Raw genomic sequence first — 22,094 nt, forward strand, 5'->3', positions numbered from 1 at the left:
TAGTAAAGAACTGATGCTTGGCTTTCAAAGTGCGAGGAAGTGCTATCTCTAAGACGCCATTGTACTTATTACACCTACTAACAACACACAACAATGTAATGACTCACAAATAGGGTTGAATGATAGGCAAAAAAAAAAATCATATTGTGATATTGTGATTGTGGTGAGTCACGACTTTAGTGGGAATAATCATTTTTGCTAAAATATAAAAATATAAAAATATAAAACTGATAATGATGTGATTTTTCATGGGGTGATTTGTGACTTGTATGTTGCACTTTTCCATATTGTAATTTAGATAATATTTTGTTTAATTGTCAAGCCCTACTCATAAACTGTCTTCTGTTTTGTGTGTGTGTATGTGTGTGTGTGTGTGCATATGTGTGTGTGTGTGTGTGTGTGTGTGTGTGTATGTGTGTGTGTGTGTGCATATGTGTGTGTGTGTGTGTGTGTGTGTGTGAGCTATAAAAGCTTATGGTAAATCACCATAATAAAACAGCAGAACTTCTTATCCCTGTAACAGAGCTAATGGTCTAAATAATGCAGCAGTGCTGCTGCATCTGGTGAATTGCCTCAAGTGTTCCTAAAATGAGTCTTGGAACACCTGTGCTCAAACTGGACACACACACGCACGCACACACACACAAAAGCGCACACACAAAAGCACAAACACAGGCACACTCACACTTGCTAAATCAAGCCGGTTGTTTTTGGATGACTACCCTTTAATTCCTCTTGGGCTGCAATAACCTACCAAATGGAAATTAATTCTATCTCTCTCCGCCTATTTGCCTTCTTTTCTCTCTGCTCTCACTCAATAGTTCAGTGTGTGTGTGTGTGTGTGTGTGTGTGTGTGTGTGTGTGTGTGTATGTGTGTGTGTGAGTGACTTTAGCAGCTTCTTTACTTCACCTTGCAAACGCCAAGGTAACATATGTCACAGGTTTCTATAGCAACCTTGAACTGAGTGACTTTATGAATCTGCACCATGCATTATAGACATTAGATTTACTGAATTAAATCATTTCATCTGGGTGATGGTTCATATGTGAGGGACAAATATTTATCACTGCCGCTCTTTTAATTAAATCTTGCTTTAACTTGGTATTTTTTTGAGTCTCTGTTTGTCTTAAATGCTCTAAATAAACTAAACTCTCCATAGGAGGCTCCTTAACAGCACAGATGAATGACTAGCAGTGTCTAATGTCTTCCTCACCAGGGGGTCTCCCTCAGTGTCGCTCTGAGACACTTGCTTGGACGAGGCTCCCTCCTTGGATGAGCTGTAGCCGTCGTATCCCACATCCTCTGGCCTCAGCTGGAGCAGCGACTGACCGTCCTGCTGCAGCGCGGCGGCGTTCCATGGATACGTGTCGTTCACCCACTTTGACGGATCTTCCCATGCCGCTCTTTTGCCATACAGCTGTCGGAGAGGTATGGTTGAAGGTGAGCCCTACATGGTTTTTTTTTTTTGATGATGCGGGGAGTCATTCATTTTTTGTTTAATGGAAAATCCTTTAAAATCATGTACTTCTAATAGATCTTATTCTGATGATCCACAGAGTTCATTTGAAGTATTATAGGACGTACCTGAAGCCCTTCCCTCACGGCCTCCAGCAGGTAGGGCACCAGAGAGTAGTTCCACAGGTCAGTGAACCAAACCCGAGAGCCTTCGACGTCCATGGGGCAGGACAGGAAGAGACGGGGGCCTGAAGGGACAAAAGATGATGAGCGTTTGTTCGATGGAAGATGGAAAGACTGAATATTAATGTGTGTTCTGTAGAAAGACCCCACACAGGCTTTAGCATTGGTTGAACAGAAACTGTGTGTGTGTGTGTGTGTGTGTGTGCGTGTGCGTGTACTGACCTATGGTGACATCAGAGGAGCTGTGTGCCTCCAGGAAGCCGTTGAGATGTTGCCAGGTCTTGGGGATCCAGTCGATGATCTTAATCAGGTCATTGCTGCGCATGTTCTTATCGATCTCCGTCTCTATCAGCTTCCGCCGCAGGAAACGGCCCAGGAATCCTTTGACCGGCTCAGTGTGGTTGGTGCACAGCACCCACCTACGACAGGACGGACCATCAAAGCAGCGAGTTACAGATGATGAGACTTGTGTTGTCTCAGATTTTTCTACCAGCAGTATCAACTAAAATGGATTAACATTAAATTAATGTTTGGCTCATGATAAGCTTCCCCTAATGACTTCATGTTTGCCAAATCATCAGCTTGTCAAACATGCCAAGCAGAAATGATCCAACACTGAGAACATGCACTGTAGTCTATTCATTTTCATTTAAGTCTAATTATCCAAGACACATAATTACAGCACTCCCTGTGGAAGAATGCTTTTAGTTTACAAGCTGTGAAATAATGTGCTGATTGACAATTAAAATCAAGGTGAGATGATGCAAGGCAAATAAAGCTAAAGCTAATAGCTTTGTGGAACCAATAACATTTGCGCACATCACAGTCCTTAGACAATATAACATCACAACACATTGAGTACTTTAACCACAATATAAACCACAAATATCACAATCTTTTGAGTTTAAAGAGTGCTGTTCCAGTGGAAGCCAAGGTTGTCACAAACCTGAAGTTGTGGTGTAGCTCAAGGTTAGGGGAGGAGGAAACTCCCTGGTTCATGGTCCCAATAACATACGGACTAAAGGAGACGGAGACAACAAAACACATAATTACTGACTGATACTTCCACTTAATAACTGCTGCATCATGTTGCTGCTAGACACCAGCCTCGCTTCCTTCTGAATCACTGCCTGCTCGCTCACAGCAGAAGCACTTTTCTGGGTTTTTCTTTTTTCAGATTTGTGATTTAGGATTTTGACCTATAGAAATAAAACTGACCGGAGTTGACTACCAACAGTAGAACCGGGCACTTCAATCAGCCTGGCTAGGAAGAGAGGACGAGCTGTGACTCACCATTTGTGGTACTTGCAGTTGAGGAAGCCGTTGAATATGTCACTGAGGGAGCCGATATGGTGGAGGTTGTCCAGGATGACCACAGTGGGGAGCTCTGTGTCCGTCTCCTCAGAGTTACACTGCTCTGCCAGGTTGGACAGGTACTGACGCAGATCCTGGGGAGGGAAGAATTAGCATTAGTTCTTAATGTGTGCCCACTGATTTGGATGCAACATTTTGAACTGTAGGTCTGGTAAATAATAGTTCACAGGAAGCATTGTGATTTTAGTCCCTATAGTTATTTAAATGCAAACTAAAAACAACTGAAAGAATGAATTGACGTTTACAGCAAATCACAGTCCTCAAACTGAACAGGCAACATTTGACATTTAACTCCTGTTCAAGCTTTTCTCTCTGTGGACAAAAAAATTACAATGTTTTCCACTGCTGTTATCAAAAACAGCTAGTGGTGATCAATCTCACATTCTGAGGCCCATTATTTCAATGCTGGTGTATTTTCCTCACACCCAAGAATGATTAAAAACCTCAGAGAAAAATATCAGGTTGTAAAAATCAGTCCCTCAGAATCAAAGCACACAGTTTTTTTTTTTTTTTTTCTAGAGATGCAATTTTGTTCCAGCATTCAATAATGATACAGGGAGAAATCTAAGGCAGAGGGGGCAGAGAGACCAATTTGTACACGCACAGTAGCAATGCAATGCAACCAGCTGAGACATCTCGGAAGATCTGTTCATATTTGCATGTGATACACAAATCCTGTTTGGTAGAAAACCAATCAGCGTCTGGTGTACCCTTCACTTTTCACAAGTAAAGGAGTAAATTAAGTTGCGTTCTGGGAAATGTAGGAATCACAAGCGGAAGAGGAGAAGGCAAAAGTGAACCCAAAATGATTTTAACTTTAAACTGCAATGCACCAAGATCCTAATTCCTTCACAACAACATAAAACCTGTCTGTTCTCTCTACCTTGCTGGAGTTCTGGTCCACGTTGAAGCTGGCCACGTTGTGCTCGGTCACCTCCTGCCCCATCTGGGAAATGATGTACTCGGCCAGCTTTGCAGCCAGGAAGGATTTGCCTGTGCCGCTGGGTCCCGACAAGATGATGCGACGGTGCTCCATCAACAGGTTCAGGTACCGCTGGATGATGGGCTTCGGGATGAGTGTGTCAAACACCAGACTGTCTATGCTGTTCTCCTTCACTCCTGGGAAGAGGAGGGAAGGAAAGAGATTGATTTGTGAGGGAAAATGAATGTAGTAAGGTTTTATATTGTTATATAAGGTTCTAGGAAATAATATAAACGTTTATAATGCGTAAGAATCATAAATTTCTCCAGTATCAAACCCTTTCCTTTAGAACCTGAACCTGGTTTCAGCAGCTGCTGTGATCCTGGAATAGAAAGTCGTTGCTTCCTTGCTGCCGTACCTTTGAGGTTGACCTTGATGACGTTGTTGTCGCCCACCAGGTAGCCGCAGGGCAGCAGCTCAGGCACTTCGGAGGCGTGGGCGCGAACCACCTCGCCCATCCTGTAGCAGACAATGCTGTCTGAGTTGAGACCCAGGCTGGTCAGAGGGTCCACCCGAAACACGTACTCCTGTGGGGAGGGAGGGAGGGAGGGAAGGAGGGAAGGAGGGAGGGAGGGGCGAGAGAGGACAGTGAAAAATGAAGAACTGCAGTATTGATGCTTAAAAATATGTTGCGCTCTCTCTTGTTGTGCAACAACATCTACAATCACTTGCCATATTGATTGTGGATCTTGCTTTGTCTGTCTGTGAATCTTACACAATAAATCAGACATAATGGTGATACGATGAAGTTCTGTGCTTTGACCTTGTTTTCAGCACCAGTAGTTTAACATCAGAGAAGTTATTTTAAAGAGAAATAAATATGCCGTCATCCATAGGTAGGGTGTAGTATATGAAATTTAATTCCAGGCAAGTGAAAGCAGAGTAGTATCAAGATGGTCAGAGGAGGAAACATGTTTGAGCCTCAGTCAGACCCAGACTCAGATGAGGAGTCTGTTGAGACCAGAACCAGAGACTAGCAGACAGATCAGAATAGTTAGCATAGTTAGCATCTTTTATTTGTTTATGTTGTATGCTAGCTTGTAACTGGCACAGTGTTATCAGTTGTGCTAATGCTAACTCTCTGTCTCTGTACTGACGAGGTTCCAGGTTTATTTAGCCCTGCCCCACAAGTTGACAGGATTGGTTCCTTAGGTTTGTGACATATGAAACCCTGGCTGTCTGAATCTGTTGTTATGAGACTGTATTTGGTTCACTGCAGGTCAAGGTGGAAATCAGTCATGGTGTTGACTGATTATTTCACTCATCATATGTCTGTTTTATATAAAAACATCATATGGATGTTAACAAGGTTAAACACTTGATTTTCATCTCTAATACAACTAAATGGAAAAGTCATTAAAACTATTAGGAACAGCTGTGCTTTTCCTGCTATAACAAGTCAAAATGTCTGCTGTAAGAACCTAATAAGTACCTAAATGACTGACCTGCAGCTTTGAGCAAAGTCCTTTATTGTTTACCTTGAAGAGGCGTCTGATGACCCCATCCAGGACGTCCCATTTGGTTTTTCCACTCACGCCTATGGAGCCAATCAGATACTCCTGGCAGTGTGTACCCTGAGGAGTCGTCAAAGTAAGAAAAACACAGGAGTCAAACAGGATTCCAGTGGTTTTAGCTGAAGGAAAAGAGAAAATAAGTGAAATCATCCACTAACCTTAGTGGTATTTGGCCCACTGCTGATGGTCACCACTATTCGCACGCTCCGGCCTTCTTTGCGCAGATTGCCCTCATAGCTGTCGTCGAGCAGAATATCTGAAAACAAAACTTTCTGTAAGGAAACACGGCCAACTTTAATCTGTCAGAGCCTTGATCCATTATAAACACTCTCTTTCTGCCTGCTGGCAAATTATAGCTGGAAATGGACAAACAGACTCCAAAGTAAAAGATATCTAATGGGTTTCTTTCATGTGGTAATTACTTTTACATTTAATCAATGTTCTCATACAGAGCGATTTCTAGTGAGTGTGCTGAATGATAATAGAAGAACAACTGTGTGTGAGGAAATGAAATCGAGTATAAGGAGAGACAAAGAAGTTGAAATGGAAGATCTTTAATAGGAAGAAGTTTCTTTGAGGTATTTGTTGAGAAGTTGAAAGTCCACAAGCAGATTTTTATCAAGCTGACATTGTATGTCAGGAAGTAAAAGACAGTAACTTTGCATTACATCAGCAGAAAGCCAAATATTTTAACTACTCAGTAGAAATCAGAAGACCAACACATTTTATATTTGTGCCAATCTCCACCAGCAACAACAGAAATATTTCTCTGGCTGTCAGTTTCGGGAAACCCAAGTGTTGAGTGGGCATGAGAAACCAGAATTAGTCCATCATACTCTCCACAGAGATAAATAAAAATGTCACATGGGTTTTACATTCTGTGCTGTACACAGGCTTTCTCATCAAACTGGTTAAATTTGCACAGATGTACCATCAATGTGTGACATGTGCGACTGGTCTTAAGTCTCATTAGACTAGCTGGACTTCTTCCAGTTCATTGTTTTCATTGCTGTGTTAACATCTCAAAAGCTCAAAGAAATGGAGGCCTGGTTTTTTAAGTTTGAGGATTTTGACTCTGTTCACCTTTATGACCTGAATGACAGATAAATCAGCATCAATGTTACTTTTTTTGAGTTTTTGGGCATTTATTGAAAGTGGAAACCAACTGCAAACACAACTCTGACATATTATAACCTTTCAAGGTTATAATGATAAGAATAATGTGGTAGCAAACAGTTTCTTATTTACACAGAGCAACATTTCAACATCTCCTTTTAGCTCCGTTTTTGGTCTCCACCAGCATCTGAGAAAAAACTCTTGAGCTGCTAAATGCTGTTTCATTCACCAGTTAGTTGCTAAATTTGTCTGTTTGCTCTTTGGTGCTGGGCAGGTTGTGTACTGAGCGGTTCTGCCTGTTGCAGCCAAAAACTACCCCAAGAGAGCAGTGAGACTAAACCAAAACAGTAAAGTTGTGGGTTGTAAAACCAAAACAATGAGCTGAAAGAGGCTAAGGGCCAGGTGATAATTCCTTGTGGTGGTCATCACTACAAGCGATCCCTTTCACATACAAGTCATAATGTGATCCAATGTTCATATAAAAATATTAGTTATAGCAGCTTTAACTATTAGGGACTACTACTAGCACACGGCACATAAAACTGCAGCGAATAAAGTTGAGTTTTTCTATTTTGGGCAAGTTTGACTTTTGCACCTTTAACCTTTGACAACAATCACACCACTAACAACTCCAGCCATAAATCTCTCTTCATTCTGTTTCCCAGGCTCCATTTGGGAGAGGGAAGTGGGTACTTTGTATTCGGCTGGCTTCCCTTAGCTGGGGGCTCTGTGTTGGGGTGATAACGGCCCGCTGGCCTACTCGTCTTCCCACGCGTCGCCGCTCTTGGCTCATCCCTCCATCAATTAACGAGGGCCCGAGCCCTCGGAGAGAGCAGCGCCTTCTATGTTAATTATAGGACGGGTGAGAGGGACAAAACTCTTTCACTTCTCAAACGGAGCAGGCCTGGAGAGATTTTCAACATGTTCACGTGTGTGTTTTTGTGTGTGTATGTGTGTGTGTGTGTGTGTGTGTGTTTGTGTGTGTGCAACAGGCTCGTGCTGTGTTGCGAGCCCTCGCAGACGAGAGAGCAGCTATTTCATCATTTCATGCAGCTCCTCCGGATCACTTCTCTCCGCAAACACAATTCTCTCACATTTACTGGGGCGAGTACGGAGAGAGCTAATCCAACTTGATGCCGCAGAAAAAAACTTCTGCCCTGAGAGCTGCTGCAGACCATAAACTGTGTCCTACGGCTTAACTAAACAGAAGAGCACGGCACTTACAACGCCATGGTTGGAGGTTTAATTCTCAATAGCTGAACGTAGGCTACCTTTATGAAAGAAAAAAGAACCAATTTGTCCTTTGAGCTTTGTTGAATACTAAGTCCTGATTGGCCAGTTAAGATACTGTAGTTCCATTTTTGGTTGAAGACTTATAATCCAGTTCACTCACTTCCACCACCACCACACTTACTGCTCTCACTTCTCAGAACAAACTACGGACTGTGAACACTGATCTTCACGGACACGTCAGATCAACGTGCTGCAGACACCAGCGCTGACACTGAACTCACCTGACATGATAGTGTCAGTGATGTTGAGGTTATTGAGCGACAGCCCCAAGGACTGACGCGAGGAGGACGAGGAGGTGCTGGAGGTCTCCGAGGGCGGCCGGGCAGTCTTGATGGGCGTGGCCGTCGGCGTCGCGTTGCCGCTGGACTTGAGGCGATCGTTCTCCGCTTTCAGTATCTCAATCTCGTTCTGGTCATTGAGAGAAGGATGAAAATTAGACAGAATCTAACAGAAAGTGCATTCAAAGACTGAGTAATGGGCTGCTCACACAATGAGCGGCCATTTTCCCGCTTTCGGGCTGGCCACTGTTACCCTGAATCAGTATTATTGGAATTATAGGCTGTAAGCGGCTTTTTGATCTTCAAGGCTTCCTTTGTACTGAAGGTTAAGTCTCAGATAAGGAGCCTTACATGATCCCCAGATCTGAGGGGAGACTATAGGCTTCTACAGACGAGGCAATCCACAGCCACAAAGATCCACTTAAGTGAGACTTTTATGGTGATATTCTTTGAACGCCTGCTTCTTTTAAGAATATGAAATGACTCAGCATCTCTGAAGATTACACTCTGAAATGATGGGTGGCTTTATTGCACTTTATGAATAGATATGAAATAAATAAACCAAATACATTTATTTGCATTAAGAAAGCCTTGTTTTATATCTTTTAATCAGCTGCATGGAGAATCAAACCATTTCATTCAACCTTTATGAAGTGTGTTCACCTTGACAGGGCATTTAGAGCTGAGACTGACAAGTCGATCATTAATTGCCTGTTTTGGAGCTGATACAGCTGGCTCATGGTGCTAGCCAGCAAGCTACACTATCCTATTTTCCTCCAATGTTTTTTTTTGTAGTATCATGAATTACTCTTTGAAATTTTTTCAGACTTTCAGGCTTAAAGGAAATATAGCTGTTTGATTTCTTGCTCGATGAGAAAATTTACAACCTTCTCATATGCTAAATTTGTTAGCTTAGTTTAGCACAAAGAGTGAAAACAAGGGGGGCAGGTAGCTTTCGCTATCGGAAAGTGACGAGAGGCTGGGGCTAGCTGGTTAGCGTGCTAGCTTCAGTAGAAGAATGTGATAGAGACAAGAATTCACATTGGCGTTGCTTTCCACCTCTGGAGACAGCTGTCTGTGAATAAAGGAATGAAATTTGATGCTGAACTCACAACGTTTCTTCTAGATTGGTGAGTAAACAGCTGTTAATGCTAACATTAGCTATGTAGCAACAGCTAATCATACAAATAGCTCCTTTAATGAACAGTTAAGGAAATTAAATGACTGAGAAATTATCATTTACACTTCAGGTTTTTGTACAATTACACAAACAAGGGGCTGTCATTCATTTTGTTACGTTCTGCCAGAGCAAGGCAACTGTTTTCTGCTGTTGTCAGTCTGTCAGTCAGTTCTAGCCCTAACTCTGCTGGAGTTAAAATTGACTGAGAATATAATCATAAATAGCCTGCAACAGTATCAGGGACCTAAAAGTTAGTAGCAAACCTGCAAGAGCGTTAGGTGTATACCGTTGATATGATCCAAGAGGCTCCGTGTTTATGTGTGTGTGTGTTTGTGTGTGTGTTACATCAGCTAGTTTGCCCTCAGCCCTCCTGTTGCCCCGCTGGTGCCCTGTCAGCCATTCACTAACCCACTGAATGCATTGTTAACTTCCTAACTGGTAGCTGTCATGCTTAAGCGCCTCAGGGGAGACACACACAGCACTTTAGCCAGAATAAATTGGACAGAGTGAAGTTTGCCTGTCTCCTTCACAGGAGAAGAATCTGCAGTGCAACAAAAGGTATTTCTGTCCCTGTGAGATTTCTGATGTCCTAAGAATTTGTCAAAAGAAAACTTTTCAAACCTTTTCTCTACGACAGATGGCGAGACAGAATTCAGAATAAAAGCCAATTTGAATTTAAAATGTAGACTTCTGTTTTTTACCACCAGAATCCCCTGGCAAATGGACAGTTATTCATGCTGCTCCGGTTTAACATGTGTCATGCATAAATAGACCTGCACAGGTCAGTGTAACCTCACCTGCATGCGGTTCATGGCCTCTCGGATCTGGTCGAGGTGGTGGGCGGAGCTGAGCGCCTCCAGGCGAATGTCTGTCAACTTGAGCTCCTTCTCCCTCAACTCGTTCTTCAGCTGGAGGATGATCTCCGCCTCCGCCTCGGTGCATTCACACAGCCTGCAACCGGGATTACACACACGGAGGAGGAGGGGGGTCACCGCGAGGGTTATACCAAACACACACACACACACAGTCTGGAGAGAAACATTACACACTGAAAGGAAATAAGAGAGCTGAAGTTTGAAGTTTAGAGGGAAGCTGGAGTCACTGGTGAAAACTGCACGGACAGGTACAACATGGAGGTGATTAGGGAGGTGTGGCATTTGGGACAGCGAATCCTTCCCGTTTATTTTTTTTCAGCCAAAGAATGTTTTAGGTAAAAAAACATATTCCAGCTGTGGTTCCCATCATGCACAGTCATTCATTTTCTTTAGGTTGGTTTTGTCGAATTTTGTTGTAACATACTGATTTTTGATTGTTATTAATGTACAATATGTGACGTTAATGAACATTTTTCTTAGTTTGACAATTACTGCAAGTACAGTGAAGACCTGATTCAGTGTAGCATGTACAGTAAGTGATAAGGTTACCATCATCATGGCAGACTTGCTAATTTGCTAAGTCAAAAACACAACAGAAAATCTGTCACCTGTGTGGTTTACTGTGTCATCTGAAGTTAACATGCTCCGCCCCTGAGAAAACCACGTCAGACGTCTAAACACTAAGATGACATCACCAGCTACGACACAGCACAGCAGATGTGCGCAGTACTTGCATGCTTATTGCATTGCAGCGACACAGAGCCCTTAATTCAACCTACTGTTACTGTCCCTTAACTGACAGCTGGACACTCTTGACGTCCTGGTGCAGTTTGTGTTGCAGGGAAATCCATCACCTCTAACATGCCGAGCTTTATGCAGCATTGAGATGCAAATATCAAGTCACACCAACACACCCCACTGCACACACACTCCCTGGGAGCATGCCACACAGCGGCTGTTACCGAGATCTGTGCTTGTAGACCACATGGCCATTTTGCTTTTTCTTTGGTGTCCAAATAGGAGAGGACTTGCTATCACAAACGCACTTGCTACAGCAGGTGGAGGAGACGTTAAAGAAAAGCATGAACAGAGGAAAGATAAAAGAAAAGTGAGGAGAGGATTTAAAGACGTGTGAAAAGAAAATAACAGTGAAATAACAGTGAAAAAGGAACAAAACAGCCAACTGTGCGCAGTGTTTCTATGTTGTTTCTATTGGTATGCATTGATATATATCAGTGTGTGTGTGCTAACTGCATACAGGAGGAGGTGAGAATTACCTGTGTGCTGCATATAAGTACCTACATCTGCGTGAGACTGGATGCAGGTGTACATATATTTGTAAAACTCACTCGGTGGTGGAGGGCGAGGAGCGCAGCGTGGCAATGCTGCCCTGCCTGTTGTCATGCTGCAGTTTGGGTGAGGATGGCAGAGAGTCAGTCATCTCCTCCATCTCGTCGTGGGCCGACTGGGATTTGGTTTTCTTCTTGCTGAACGCCTGCTTGAAGGAGCTGCGTAACTGCAAGATGGAAAACACAAACACACAGGGGCAAAGATGTCAGCATCGCCGCCCACAGTCTCCACAAGCACATCATGTCTGTTACTAAAAGATACGTTCTGGTGACATCACATCCTGCCAGATCAGGAAGTCACTCCGTGCTGTTTCCAAGCTATGGTCACTGTCTGGTTTAGGTAAAGAGGGAGTTAAGAAGCAAGGCCGTAAGTAGAGATGAAAATGAGAGATGGAGAGGGGGCGATCAGGCTTTGTAATGACCCTAGAAATTAGGGCTGACCAGGCAATCAAAATGTACAAGGGGGGAGGAAAAGAGGGAGGACAGAAGAGGAACAAGAACAAGGGAGAAGGGGGAGGGTTGCTGTTTCCATGCCGACGTTTCCAGAAAAGGGAAAGAAGAGTTTGCTCTGAGGGGGAAAGAGGGAGGAACAAATAAGGGAGAGGAGGAAGGGAGGGGGGAGGATGGGGATGGGGAATAACCACGGCAAACATACAGAAGACACTCTGGAAACCACTGACCTGAGCCGGGATGGAATCAGCCACCTGAAGACGCAGAACACACCCAGCGTTAAGCCACACAAACACACACTTCACCCATCTACTGCACCAAACTCAAAACATTGCTGCAAATGTGTCTGTTCACTGAGGAAATGCAGTCATCGCTGTTGCAAGGCCGATGATTATGATGATGAGTGCTACTATTATTACATTTAGAAGACATCTTCACATATTCACAGCCCTGCCCATCTCTAGATTTTTCACCACCGCTTTTCCAAAATGCTTACTCACATGACAGGGAAGTGACATCTTAAAATTGCAGTAAGCACTTTTACATGCTAGTGGCAGGGAAATGCTAAAAATTAATATGTATTTCAAAGCAGTTAGTTTTTTTTCTCCCCGTGCTGATGACATATTTCATAATACCACCTGCAGTACAACCAAAAAAAGGATTTATAGCAAGACTGTGCAAGAATACACAACATCAGTATATTGTAAGGTTAATGTAAATTCAAGGAGATAAATTACATTTTTCCTGCATGCTGTTTAGTCATGATTTGATGAATAATAAAAATACACAGTGAGATCGGAGGTCAGATATCAAATACAGGAAGTAAATCCAGTCCATGTCCTGCTTCAGGAGACATCAGCAGGTCGGATGCTTGCTGCCTTATTGAAGAGCAATCTCCCTTTTCATCACAGCGTCCAGCTGCTGCTGCCCTGCTACAACGATCCGCTGCCTCTCTGCTCACGCTTCACTCTTCATCTCCACCCACATGGGCACCACGGCAGAATTTATGCAAATAAATAATTAATTGCTGCTTAAATAAGGCATTGATTTGTATTCATGAGGGTGAGATGATTTTTTTATTTTATTTTTTTTTTGGGTGGGGGGTGGGGGTGGGGGTGTTCTAACTTAACACGGCAGGCTAGGGTGTCACACTCTTGTGCTGAACTTTTGGCTTGTTTGCATGCATTTCGTTTTCAAGGGCAGGAGTTTTACATTGCAGCAGAGGCCGAGAAGCGGCTCTGTGCTCTTTGGCTGAGATGGAACTTCTAATATGTCATCTGTCTGACTCAGGGGGCTGCAGCAAATAAGCTCTCAGCCGGGGAGACTGAGCTGCTATTATAGAGCGAAGCAAAGAACAGCAACATCGGAGAGAAGGGCAGAGGGAGGAGAGGGAGCTTTACGGCTGTGGATATGAATTTCTAGACTTGTTTGACTTGATTTGTGGGAGTTTGTGGACGTATCCTTCAGTAGAATGGGAAACAGGAGATTGGTATTGCATTAAAAAATGTCCTCCTTGGCCAGATTACATCCCCCAAAGCAGGGGAAAGTACATCAAGGACAAAATAGAGACACGGGTGAGAGTGAACTTTGTGTTAGACTTAGAGAAATAAAAATGTATCTCCAAACTAATTGAGGGATTAAGGGCTTTTCTCAGAAGTGGTCTGACAGAAGATTTTAAGGCAGGTGAGAGTGTTCCTCTCCAGTCCAGACTTTCCTACTTGTCACAGTGATTCAAAAAGCTCTTCTCTAACCTCTAGGCAACCATCGCCCTGGTTTCAAGCTGAACCTCAGTGTCTGTGACGTCAGTGGCCACTTTGCTTCTTTCCTAACTAATCTGCATTGCCGGTGTCAGTGGATATGAAATTTCAAGTGTGTCTCAAACATTAATTGCAGGGTAGTTGACTCCTCTGCTCGACCCACTGTTAGTCCTCACCTCTAGATGGTACGTTGGGCACTCAGCTGATACCATGTCAGCACTGTAACCTAGCAACAGTGACATGATGGCCAATTGTGATGAGTTAGTTTTAGGATTTTCACACCTATGGGCCTGTGGGAATCTGAACACGCTCTGCACTGCGGCACACGCTCTGAAGGTGTCCAAACTCAATATGCGAGTAAACACTTTTGGATCGTCATGTCACATGGTAACTTCACCTCAGATTCATAAGTGCATAAGTGTGCAAACACATCTTTACACTAAAAGAAGGATTGGCAATACCCTAGTAATAATAAATGCATTACCATTTGCAGTTTTATTAAAGGTCTCATAAAGTATAAAGGTAGATGTCCATGTGTAGTTTGATTATAAAGCAGGTCTAGGTTCTATATTAATACTGTGAAAGTATCAAAGCCTCAGTCCACAGAGAAATGCACACAGCCTGTATTCAGAAACTGAGCCTTAAAACCAGCCGTCAGGACTTCTGTAACTTTGTGATGTCACAACAAAGCAGTCACTGCTCTCACACCTTGCCCCAAGCCCCGCCCACCTGGATCTACCATCCAGCCTTGCAGGATTTAGTTAAGTTTTAGTTTAGATTAGAGTGTTTACCTCATATCTGTTATATTTTTATTGGATCACTCAGAAAACAGTCAGCCAACCAGAGAAGAGGCTCTCAGTACCTCCTCTCTTCTGATTGGATCATGGTTAGATCAAACTACATGCAGGTACACTTGAGAATATTCAGTGTATTCTACTTCTACATTTTAGGCACTTAGCTGATTACAGTTACAGTGGGTGCAACAGTTCAAGAAGCTTTATGTCACAGATCCACAAAAATGTTGTCTTCTTTGTAAAGAAGACATTTACCTGAATTAAGAGTCTAAAGCAACTCAGTGATAGTGATAAAAGGCTTCTGATGCTACAAGTGAATGAAGGGGCTGGAGATAAAGATACTTGAGTATTGATTATTGACTTCTAGGAACTTGAAAGTGGCAGAAAGAAAATGTCATAAATGAACCCTTAATAAATTATTTGTAGCATTTTTTGTTGGATGTTGTTGTTTTGTTTTCTCCTGTTGGGTTTTTATACTTTCTGCCATTTCTCGTAGAAGAGTAAATACCTGCCTGAGATTTAATCTTGAAAATAAAACCTAGGTTGACTTTTTTTTTTCTTCTACCACGAGAGGAACCATTTTTGCCCAGGTCCACTTTATATACTGAGTTTTCTGTCCATATTTGAATTGCCAACTATTTCTTCCACCTACCCAACTCTTCTTCTTCTTCTTCTTGTCTTCGGCGTCCTTGCCCAGGCTGCCCATGCTGGAGTGACTGGCTGCGCTGTTGATGCTGGACATGCTTTCAGACGAGTGCTGCCGTCTAATCCGCAGGTCTGGAAACGACAGAGAAACTTGAGCTGACCAGTGAACCGGAGTGTGTTGGTTGAATTCTCTCTTTTATTTTCAGCTACGTTGGGCTCAGCTTGGCTTCAATTAGCAGCTAAATTGATCTGATTAATCTGATTCAGGTTGGTTCCATGACTAAAATCAAGGCTTTCCAAAACTGACCTCTACAGCACATTCAAATATCAGGAGATCATTTCCCCCTGGGGCTAATCAGCATCAACTCAGAAACAGGGAGGCGTTTACGGACTTCTTAAAACATTAGTTAATTTGAGAGAAGTCTGATCCAATGTCCCCTGCCTCATTACCTTTGTGGAGGTGGTCAGGGCCGTTGAGCGCCACCTGGATGGCCGTCTGGGCGTCTGTGTTCTGGGTCTTTAGCATCTCTATTGTCTCCCGCAACTCAGCCAACTCAGACTCCTGGAGAGAGACAGAGAGATGTTTTCAGTGCAGTTACTGAGTTTTTGGAGAAATGTAATCTCTGTAGTCTACATAAAACAGATGGAACAACCCCAGAACTGATGACCAGCCCAGGTTATTTTTAAAAAGGATGACAAATCTGTTGGAATGAACGCATTAGCTTCGTCACTGGGAACGAATTCTAAAATTTGGCATTGGCATGGTCTTTCAGTGGGAGAGAATGAGAGGAAAAAGTAGGGGACGGTATTTTGAAGAAGATAGGACTCTCACAGTGGATTTGCCCCAAAGCCAGCACCACCTGCTTAGAATTATAAAAAAAAAAAAACCTTTCCTCTCTGTTGAACCAACACGATCAGATAGAGGGAGTTTCATATTCTGCCTTTTCCCTAAAACCCAATGAGGGCCGCAGATAGGGTTTCCGCTTTAATTAAAAGTTGGGACGGCCTTGTTTGACAAAGACATCCCACCAGATCCCAGTCTGCTTTAATTTATAGAGGATTAAAAAGCTGCCAGGGTTCGTCAGCGCACTGTGTGTGTGTGTGTGTGTGTGTGTGTGTGTGAACAGAGGGAAGCATTCATTATTTGTGAGGGGGGGGGGTTTATCTTTGAACATATTGCTGCTGCTGTGTGATCAGCATTTCAGCACCATTCAAGCTCCTCTAAGACCTCCTCTTGACAAGAGTCTCTTACAAGAGTCAACTTGTGAGAGAATGGAGAAAACGGAGGTGGGGGCAGATGAATTCTGCATGATTTCTGTAAAAGTCAGGGTTTTAAATGGTGTTTTAGGGCTGCAGGTTTATGGAACATGCAGAAAGGTGATGCTGTCTGTTTCTAATCATTTCCCCTCCCTGTAATCCCTTCATCATGGAGTTCATGCACAGTATATCTCACATGCAGGACTGAGCTCCCGTACCTTTTGTTCAGCGGTCATGGTGAGGCTCTGCAGGCGGCAGGTCATGTTGCTCAGGCTCTTTTCGAAGGCGGCCACCAGGTGAGCCTGCAGACGCAGAGAGACAAACACACACAGTGTCACTTCAGCTGCTGCAGAGGTGTAGGGTGACACATCACTCAGATCAGGACTATTCAGCTCCTGGAAAAGGGTTTCAGGAGGAGGCTACAACCTAACATAAAGGCATTTTAATCATTGCAAGTTTTCCACCTGCATTCTACTCAAACATATTTAAAATAGTAGAACATGAAAATGTAAAATACTATTTCTATTCTCTTTGGAATATTAAAACATAAACACTTAACATGTATAAGTGACCCCAGGATGGGTTTAGACACTTCTCCACTGTAACACAAGTTCTGTCAAATTATCACTTGCCTGAATGTGAGTCAATACTCACAATGAATCATTAAAAAAAAAGAGAAAAAGCCTGTACAGAGAATGAATTAGTTGGTCTGCTGGTTGCTGACGACGGCTTTGAAGTGAGTTTTCGCTTGAGCCAAAGACCACGGACCAAACGAGACTCTGTGTTTGCCCACAGGCCTGAAGGCTCCGACTGCGCCCTCCTGAAGAGGTTCCCTGTGCACTAAAAAGACCCGCCGCTGCCTTTCACTTTGAGTCAGCCGCAAATTTCAAGGGCAAGTTCACGCCAAACATGTTCCAAATGGTTTATTTGAACAGGGAGTTTGTTAGGAGTGTTTCACATGACTTCACTGTTGCATCTTATTGCTATGAATTCACAATCGTGCCACTGAGCATGCTCCCAAACTCTCTGTCAAGAAAACTCTCAGCGCTGAGAGAGAGAGAGAGAGAGAGAGAGAGAGAGAGAGAGAGAGAGATGTTGCTATCACAGAGAGGCACAGATCAGAGAGAGGCTGGATGCCCCCCCCCCACCCATCCTCGACTTCATCTGAAGAAGCGGCAATGTCATGCCATCTGCTCTGCTGAACCTGTGGTGTGACTGGATTTGTTTGAGGAGAGTCTGTACTTGTGTATAAAATGCGTGTGTGTGTGTTTGTGTGTGTAGTGCAAGCTCATCCTCCCACCCTTAGCTAGGAGACCCTGAGACACCTGTCAGGCCTGGTGCGTCAAAGAGAGGTGGGCAGCATGCCCAGACAGATCAGACAATCTCAGTTCTACACACAGAACACACACACATGCACACACAAACACACATTTGTTTTATTGTACTTTCAAGGACTTTTATTTACCAAATTTAACTGCATTTGTTCCCAAATGTACAATCTAGACCCAAAACGGCTCTGACAGACGGAGAAAATTCCTCATCTTTCTATCCCGGTGAGGACTTTAGGACCTCATAACTCTAGAGATACACACACACATACACACACACACACACACGCACACACACACACAGCAGCGCCCTGTCCTGCCTCTTCTCCTCTGTGTCCCTGGCTGAATCAGCGAAGGTCTTGACCTTTAGAAAATGCCAACTGTTCCAACACATCTCTCCAACGCCACATCTCTTTCCAACTCCACCTGCGAGCTCCGACTCAACACCCCCCGGCCCACCTGTCCGCCCCGAAGGAGGCGCCGATCAGACTCTGATGTGTCCCATGGCTGAACCATCTGTGCCTGGCCCCGGTGGCCACGCCTGGCCCCTGAACCTTGAGGTGCAGGGTAAAGGTTGACGGTGGGCCACACCAGAGAACTGGATGAGGAGAAGTCGTTTATGTCAGCGCCCCTCCGTGCCACTGCTGAAGATGTGGATGACATCTCAAGGGCGAAGACAGATGACAAACGACGCACAGTCACTAAAGTCTTTGAAGCCAGCACCTGCTGCTGGGCTACATCGCTTTAACACCACAGCAAGAAGGGGAGGGAATGATAATGACGACAAAAAAAAGTAGGAGGAGAAGAATAAGAGCAGGGAGTGATGGGGACGGAAACCTTTTCCAAGAGGAAGGAGATGGAGAGGGGAGGAGGAGGAGGGCCTTTATGAACTCTTAAACCTGAACGTCAGATAGGCAGGAAAACTGATCCTCTGCACAGGCTCAACCAGCAGCATTAGCTCCTCTTAGTCTCTTTAACAGGATGTTGTTTTGCTAATTCTGCTCCATTTAGACCAAACAAATACACACCGGGGGAGTGTACCTAATCCATCACAACAGTGCAGAAACAATTATTATTATTATTTTTTTAAATGTGGGAGTCATTTATATGAGCTCACACGCAGTGACCGAGGGTATTAAAACATCCATAATACTTTTATTGAAGACCAAAATGTAATTTCCTGAACAAAAACAAACCCAGAGAAAGATAATTATCTTTATGTATGCAGTGGCACAGCAGATGAAATGAGATCAAGATCAGGTGACCTCAGTCACTGCACGTTTCCTCTCTAGTCCTCTCCTGAGAAGACTCAGCCACCAGAGGTTAACATGGGAACACATGAGACTGTTCAACAAATCTTTCCCCAAACAATTCCCCCCCCTGCTTTTATTTTAAAGGTCCCATATTTTACATTTTACTTTTCCTGTGTTTTTTTTTTTTTTTTTTTTTAAGTGTTGATCCATAAGGAGATAAACACTCAGAGAAACCAAATCCTGCAAGGCTGGATGGTAGATCCAGGTGGGCGGGGCTTGGGGCATAGCTGAGAGCATTGACTGCTTTGGTGTGACATCACAAAGTTACAGAAGTCCTGACGTCTGGTTTTAAGGCTCAGTTTCTGAATACAGGCTGTGTGCATTTCTCTGTGGACTGAGGCTTTGATACTTTCACAGTATTAATATAGAACCTAGACCTGCTTTATAATCAAACTACACATGGACATCTACCTTTATACAGTATGGGACCTTTAAAATATAATCTATGGCTGGTTTTAGTGATTTTCATGGTTAAAATGGTTTAAGGATGATATGTTTCCTCTGTTGGTTGAAAAAAAGCTCGAAGCTCTTCTTTAACCAACAAGATCACATCAAATATGAATGAATTTGAAATCACAACCAAATGGAAAAGACTTATTATGCACACCACATCATATATCCATTAAAAATAAATGGTAAAGAAATTAGTGTTACATAATATCACATGAAGAAAAGCAAGATGCCCTGAAAAACTGACTTTAGAAACTAGGCTGCTCTATTTTTCTTTCTACAAAGTTGACATTTGGAAAATAACAGCTTTACACTCAGTTGTGACAATATGTGTCGTTCGCAAGTCTGTGTATATGTATGTGATACGAGTCTCTGTGTTGTGTAGGTTTGTCTGCATTAGAGTGCGTGCAGGAATAGACATGATTCAACAGTGACTCTGGCATGTCTTGCACACACACACACACACACACACACACCACAGTCAGCAGCTAGTTTTGGGCCGTGGGTGGAGAGCATGTGAGGGCTGCTGAGGCTGACATTTCCATACAGTCACACTCCCCACTGGGAGGATAAGATGAGCTTATAGCACCAACAACCCACCAAGCTGTCAGTTAGATACAGTGCGATGCATCTCCACTGCAACAGGGCCAGGCGTGTGTTTATTTCTCTTTTTTTTTTTTAATCTAAAGTGGGAGCACATACGGGTTTCTGTTTGCATATGGCTTGGCACAGCGCATGTGACTGGTTGCCTGTTGTTTTAATGTGCACTGATCCTGTTAAGTGCCAGTCAGTCTCAAGATCAGATATGGTGAGACATTGGAGTGTTTTAATCAGACTGTGTCTTTGACTATTATCTCTTTTTAAAAGATTTTAAACCTTCCCAAAACAGAACAAGTGTTTTAACTGATGAGACTTTGTTTTACTCACTGGATGAATGGCTGTGTTTTATAATCTTGGTATTGTTTTATTGTTTGTTATTTAACTTGTATTGTAAATTCTTTCTTTCTGTTCATGAGTTGTTTTCATTACGTTTTTTAAGTACATTCAGGTCTCCCTTTAAAATGAGAGTCCTATCTCAGTTGGATTCATCTGAATAAGTAAAATCAATAAATTTGCCATTAGCAGCACAAGCTATAGCACCGTATAGTATGACATCAGTTATTTGTCCCCTGCAGAATAGAAATTTCTCTCCTTTATCCACACTTTGATTAACTCTTGAATGTTTTTCGTGCTTCTACATGCAGAGTCTGTGTCTCTGTCTCGTCTCACTAACTGTCCCTGTGAGCTGCTTGGGGTTTGACGATAATAATCAGTAGCTTTTGAAACCGACGAGTATCAAACACTGTACATAATGCGTGCTTTAACTTCTTTCACACTAAACTGTAAAGAAACTAAGAATCTCTCTATGTTGACAACTACCCACTACAGCTGTGAGGCAGCTAAAGGATTTGATGGTGGAGTCAACTTGTCTGTTGTCATGTAAAGACTTGACACCAGTGACAGTGACTCGTGTCTTCTTTAATTTAAACACACAGTCTGTAACTTCTTCCCGTAGGAGTCCCTCAATCAAAACAATGACAAAAAATTAAATTTGCTTGTTTTTTTTCTCTGATAACTTCAGATCCAGACGTCCAACCACTGAAATCCTTCATCTGATTAAAATATATAGTTGAAAACAACCAAGCTGTATAAAGTGTATCTTAAAAATGTGACTTGAAACTGGATAAAAGTCAATTTTGATGCTTCTGGCAGACAACCACAACAGTGACACATGCACATAGAGGATATGACGTCACTGACAGACAGACCGTTACCGTTACGAACCATCGATTTCTCCAGGCTTGAAAAGTGCTTAAGTAAACTTCATAAGAACAAATATGTACATTATATATATATATATATATATATATATATATACTATATTTAACTTGAATGAAACAAAAAGGATCAAATATACATAAGATTCTGCCTATATAACTTGACTTGACCCGAGCGTTTCCACTGCAGTATCGCTTCTTAATAAAAGTTTTCATATCGGCACATATCGGAGATTATATGTACCGATACAGATATATCTGTGATGGCCAACATCAGCTGATAAATCAGTGTCGGGCTCTAGCCTCGTGTTTGAGTCATGCCAGCCACACTGACAATCTCTGTACCAAAAACACAAATGATGGTGTATTTACCAGTGTATTTTACTGGTAGATTTTACTGTCCATCAGCAACCACTGCAAAAACCAGTGATGTACTTCCTGTATTTTCTGTAATTGCCGTGGGTGGCAGACAGAACATACATATCATTAGGTGTGAGTCATGTCCAGGTATTTTCTGTAGCAGTGTGGTTTGGCAGTTGGAAATGTTGTCGCGTCCTGAAACAGCAACAGTAAATTAATAATGAGCAAGAGCTTCTGTGTAGAGTTGCCATTTCACAACTGTCAAACAAGAAAAAAACCAGAATGCAAAGCAACCACAAAGCTTTAAAAATGTATGAATCATT

At 42.9% G+C, this 22,094-nt stretch overlaps 1 protein-coding gene across 1 annotated transcript in view; it reads right to left on the reverse strand.

Moving 5' to 3' along the window:
* Positions 1 to 22,094, reverse strand: part of nav3 (neuron navigator 3) — a 205,652-nt gene that overhangs the window by 727 nt on the left and 182,831 nt on the right. Inside the window, exons 24-38 of the mRNA XM_022749315.1 lie at positions 16,722 to 16,805; positions 15,691 to 15,808; positions 15,254 to 15,408; positions 11,601 to 11,767; positions 10,174 to 10,327; positions 8,140 to 8,326; positions 5,668 to 5,765; positions 5,474 to 5,569; positions 4,354 to 4,522; positions 3,897 to 4,132; positions 2,933 to 3,087; positions 2,586 to 2,657; positions 1,862 to 2,058; positions 1,586 to 1,704; positions 1,215 to 1,418 (exon numbers count right to left, since the gene is read on the reverse strand). Coding sequence (XP_022605036.1) covers positions 1,215 to 1,418; positions 1,586 to 1,704; positions 1,862 to 2,058; positions 2,586 to 2,657; positions 2,933 to 3,087; positions 3,897 to 4,132; positions 4,354 to 4,522; positions 5,474 to 5,569; positions 5,668 to 5,765; positions 8,140 to 8,326; positions 10,174 to 10,327; positions 11,601 to 11,767; positions 15,254 to 15,408; positions 15,691 to 15,808; positions 16,722 to 16,805 — 2,211 coding nt within the window. The remainder of the gene's footprint in view (positions 1 to 1,214; positions 1,419 to 1,585; positions 1,705 to 1,861; positions 2,059 to 2,585; positions 2,658 to 2,932; positions 3,088 to 3,896; positions 4,133 to 4,353; positions 4,523 to 5,473; positions 5,570 to 5,667; positions 5,766 to 8,139; positions 8,327 to 10,173; positions 10,328 to 11,600; positions 11,768 to 15,253; positions 15,409 to 15,690; positions 15,809 to 16,721; positions 16,806 to 22,094) is intronic.

Source organism: Seriola dumerili, unplaced genomic scaffold (assembly GCF_002260705.1).
Source record: "Seriola dumerili isolate Sdu_G_001 unplaced genomic scaffold, Sdu_1.0 BDQW01000138.1, whole genome shotgun sequence".
Lineage (NCBI taxonomy): Eukaryota > Metazoa > Chordata > Actinopteri > Carangiformes > Carangidae > Seriola > Seriola dumerili.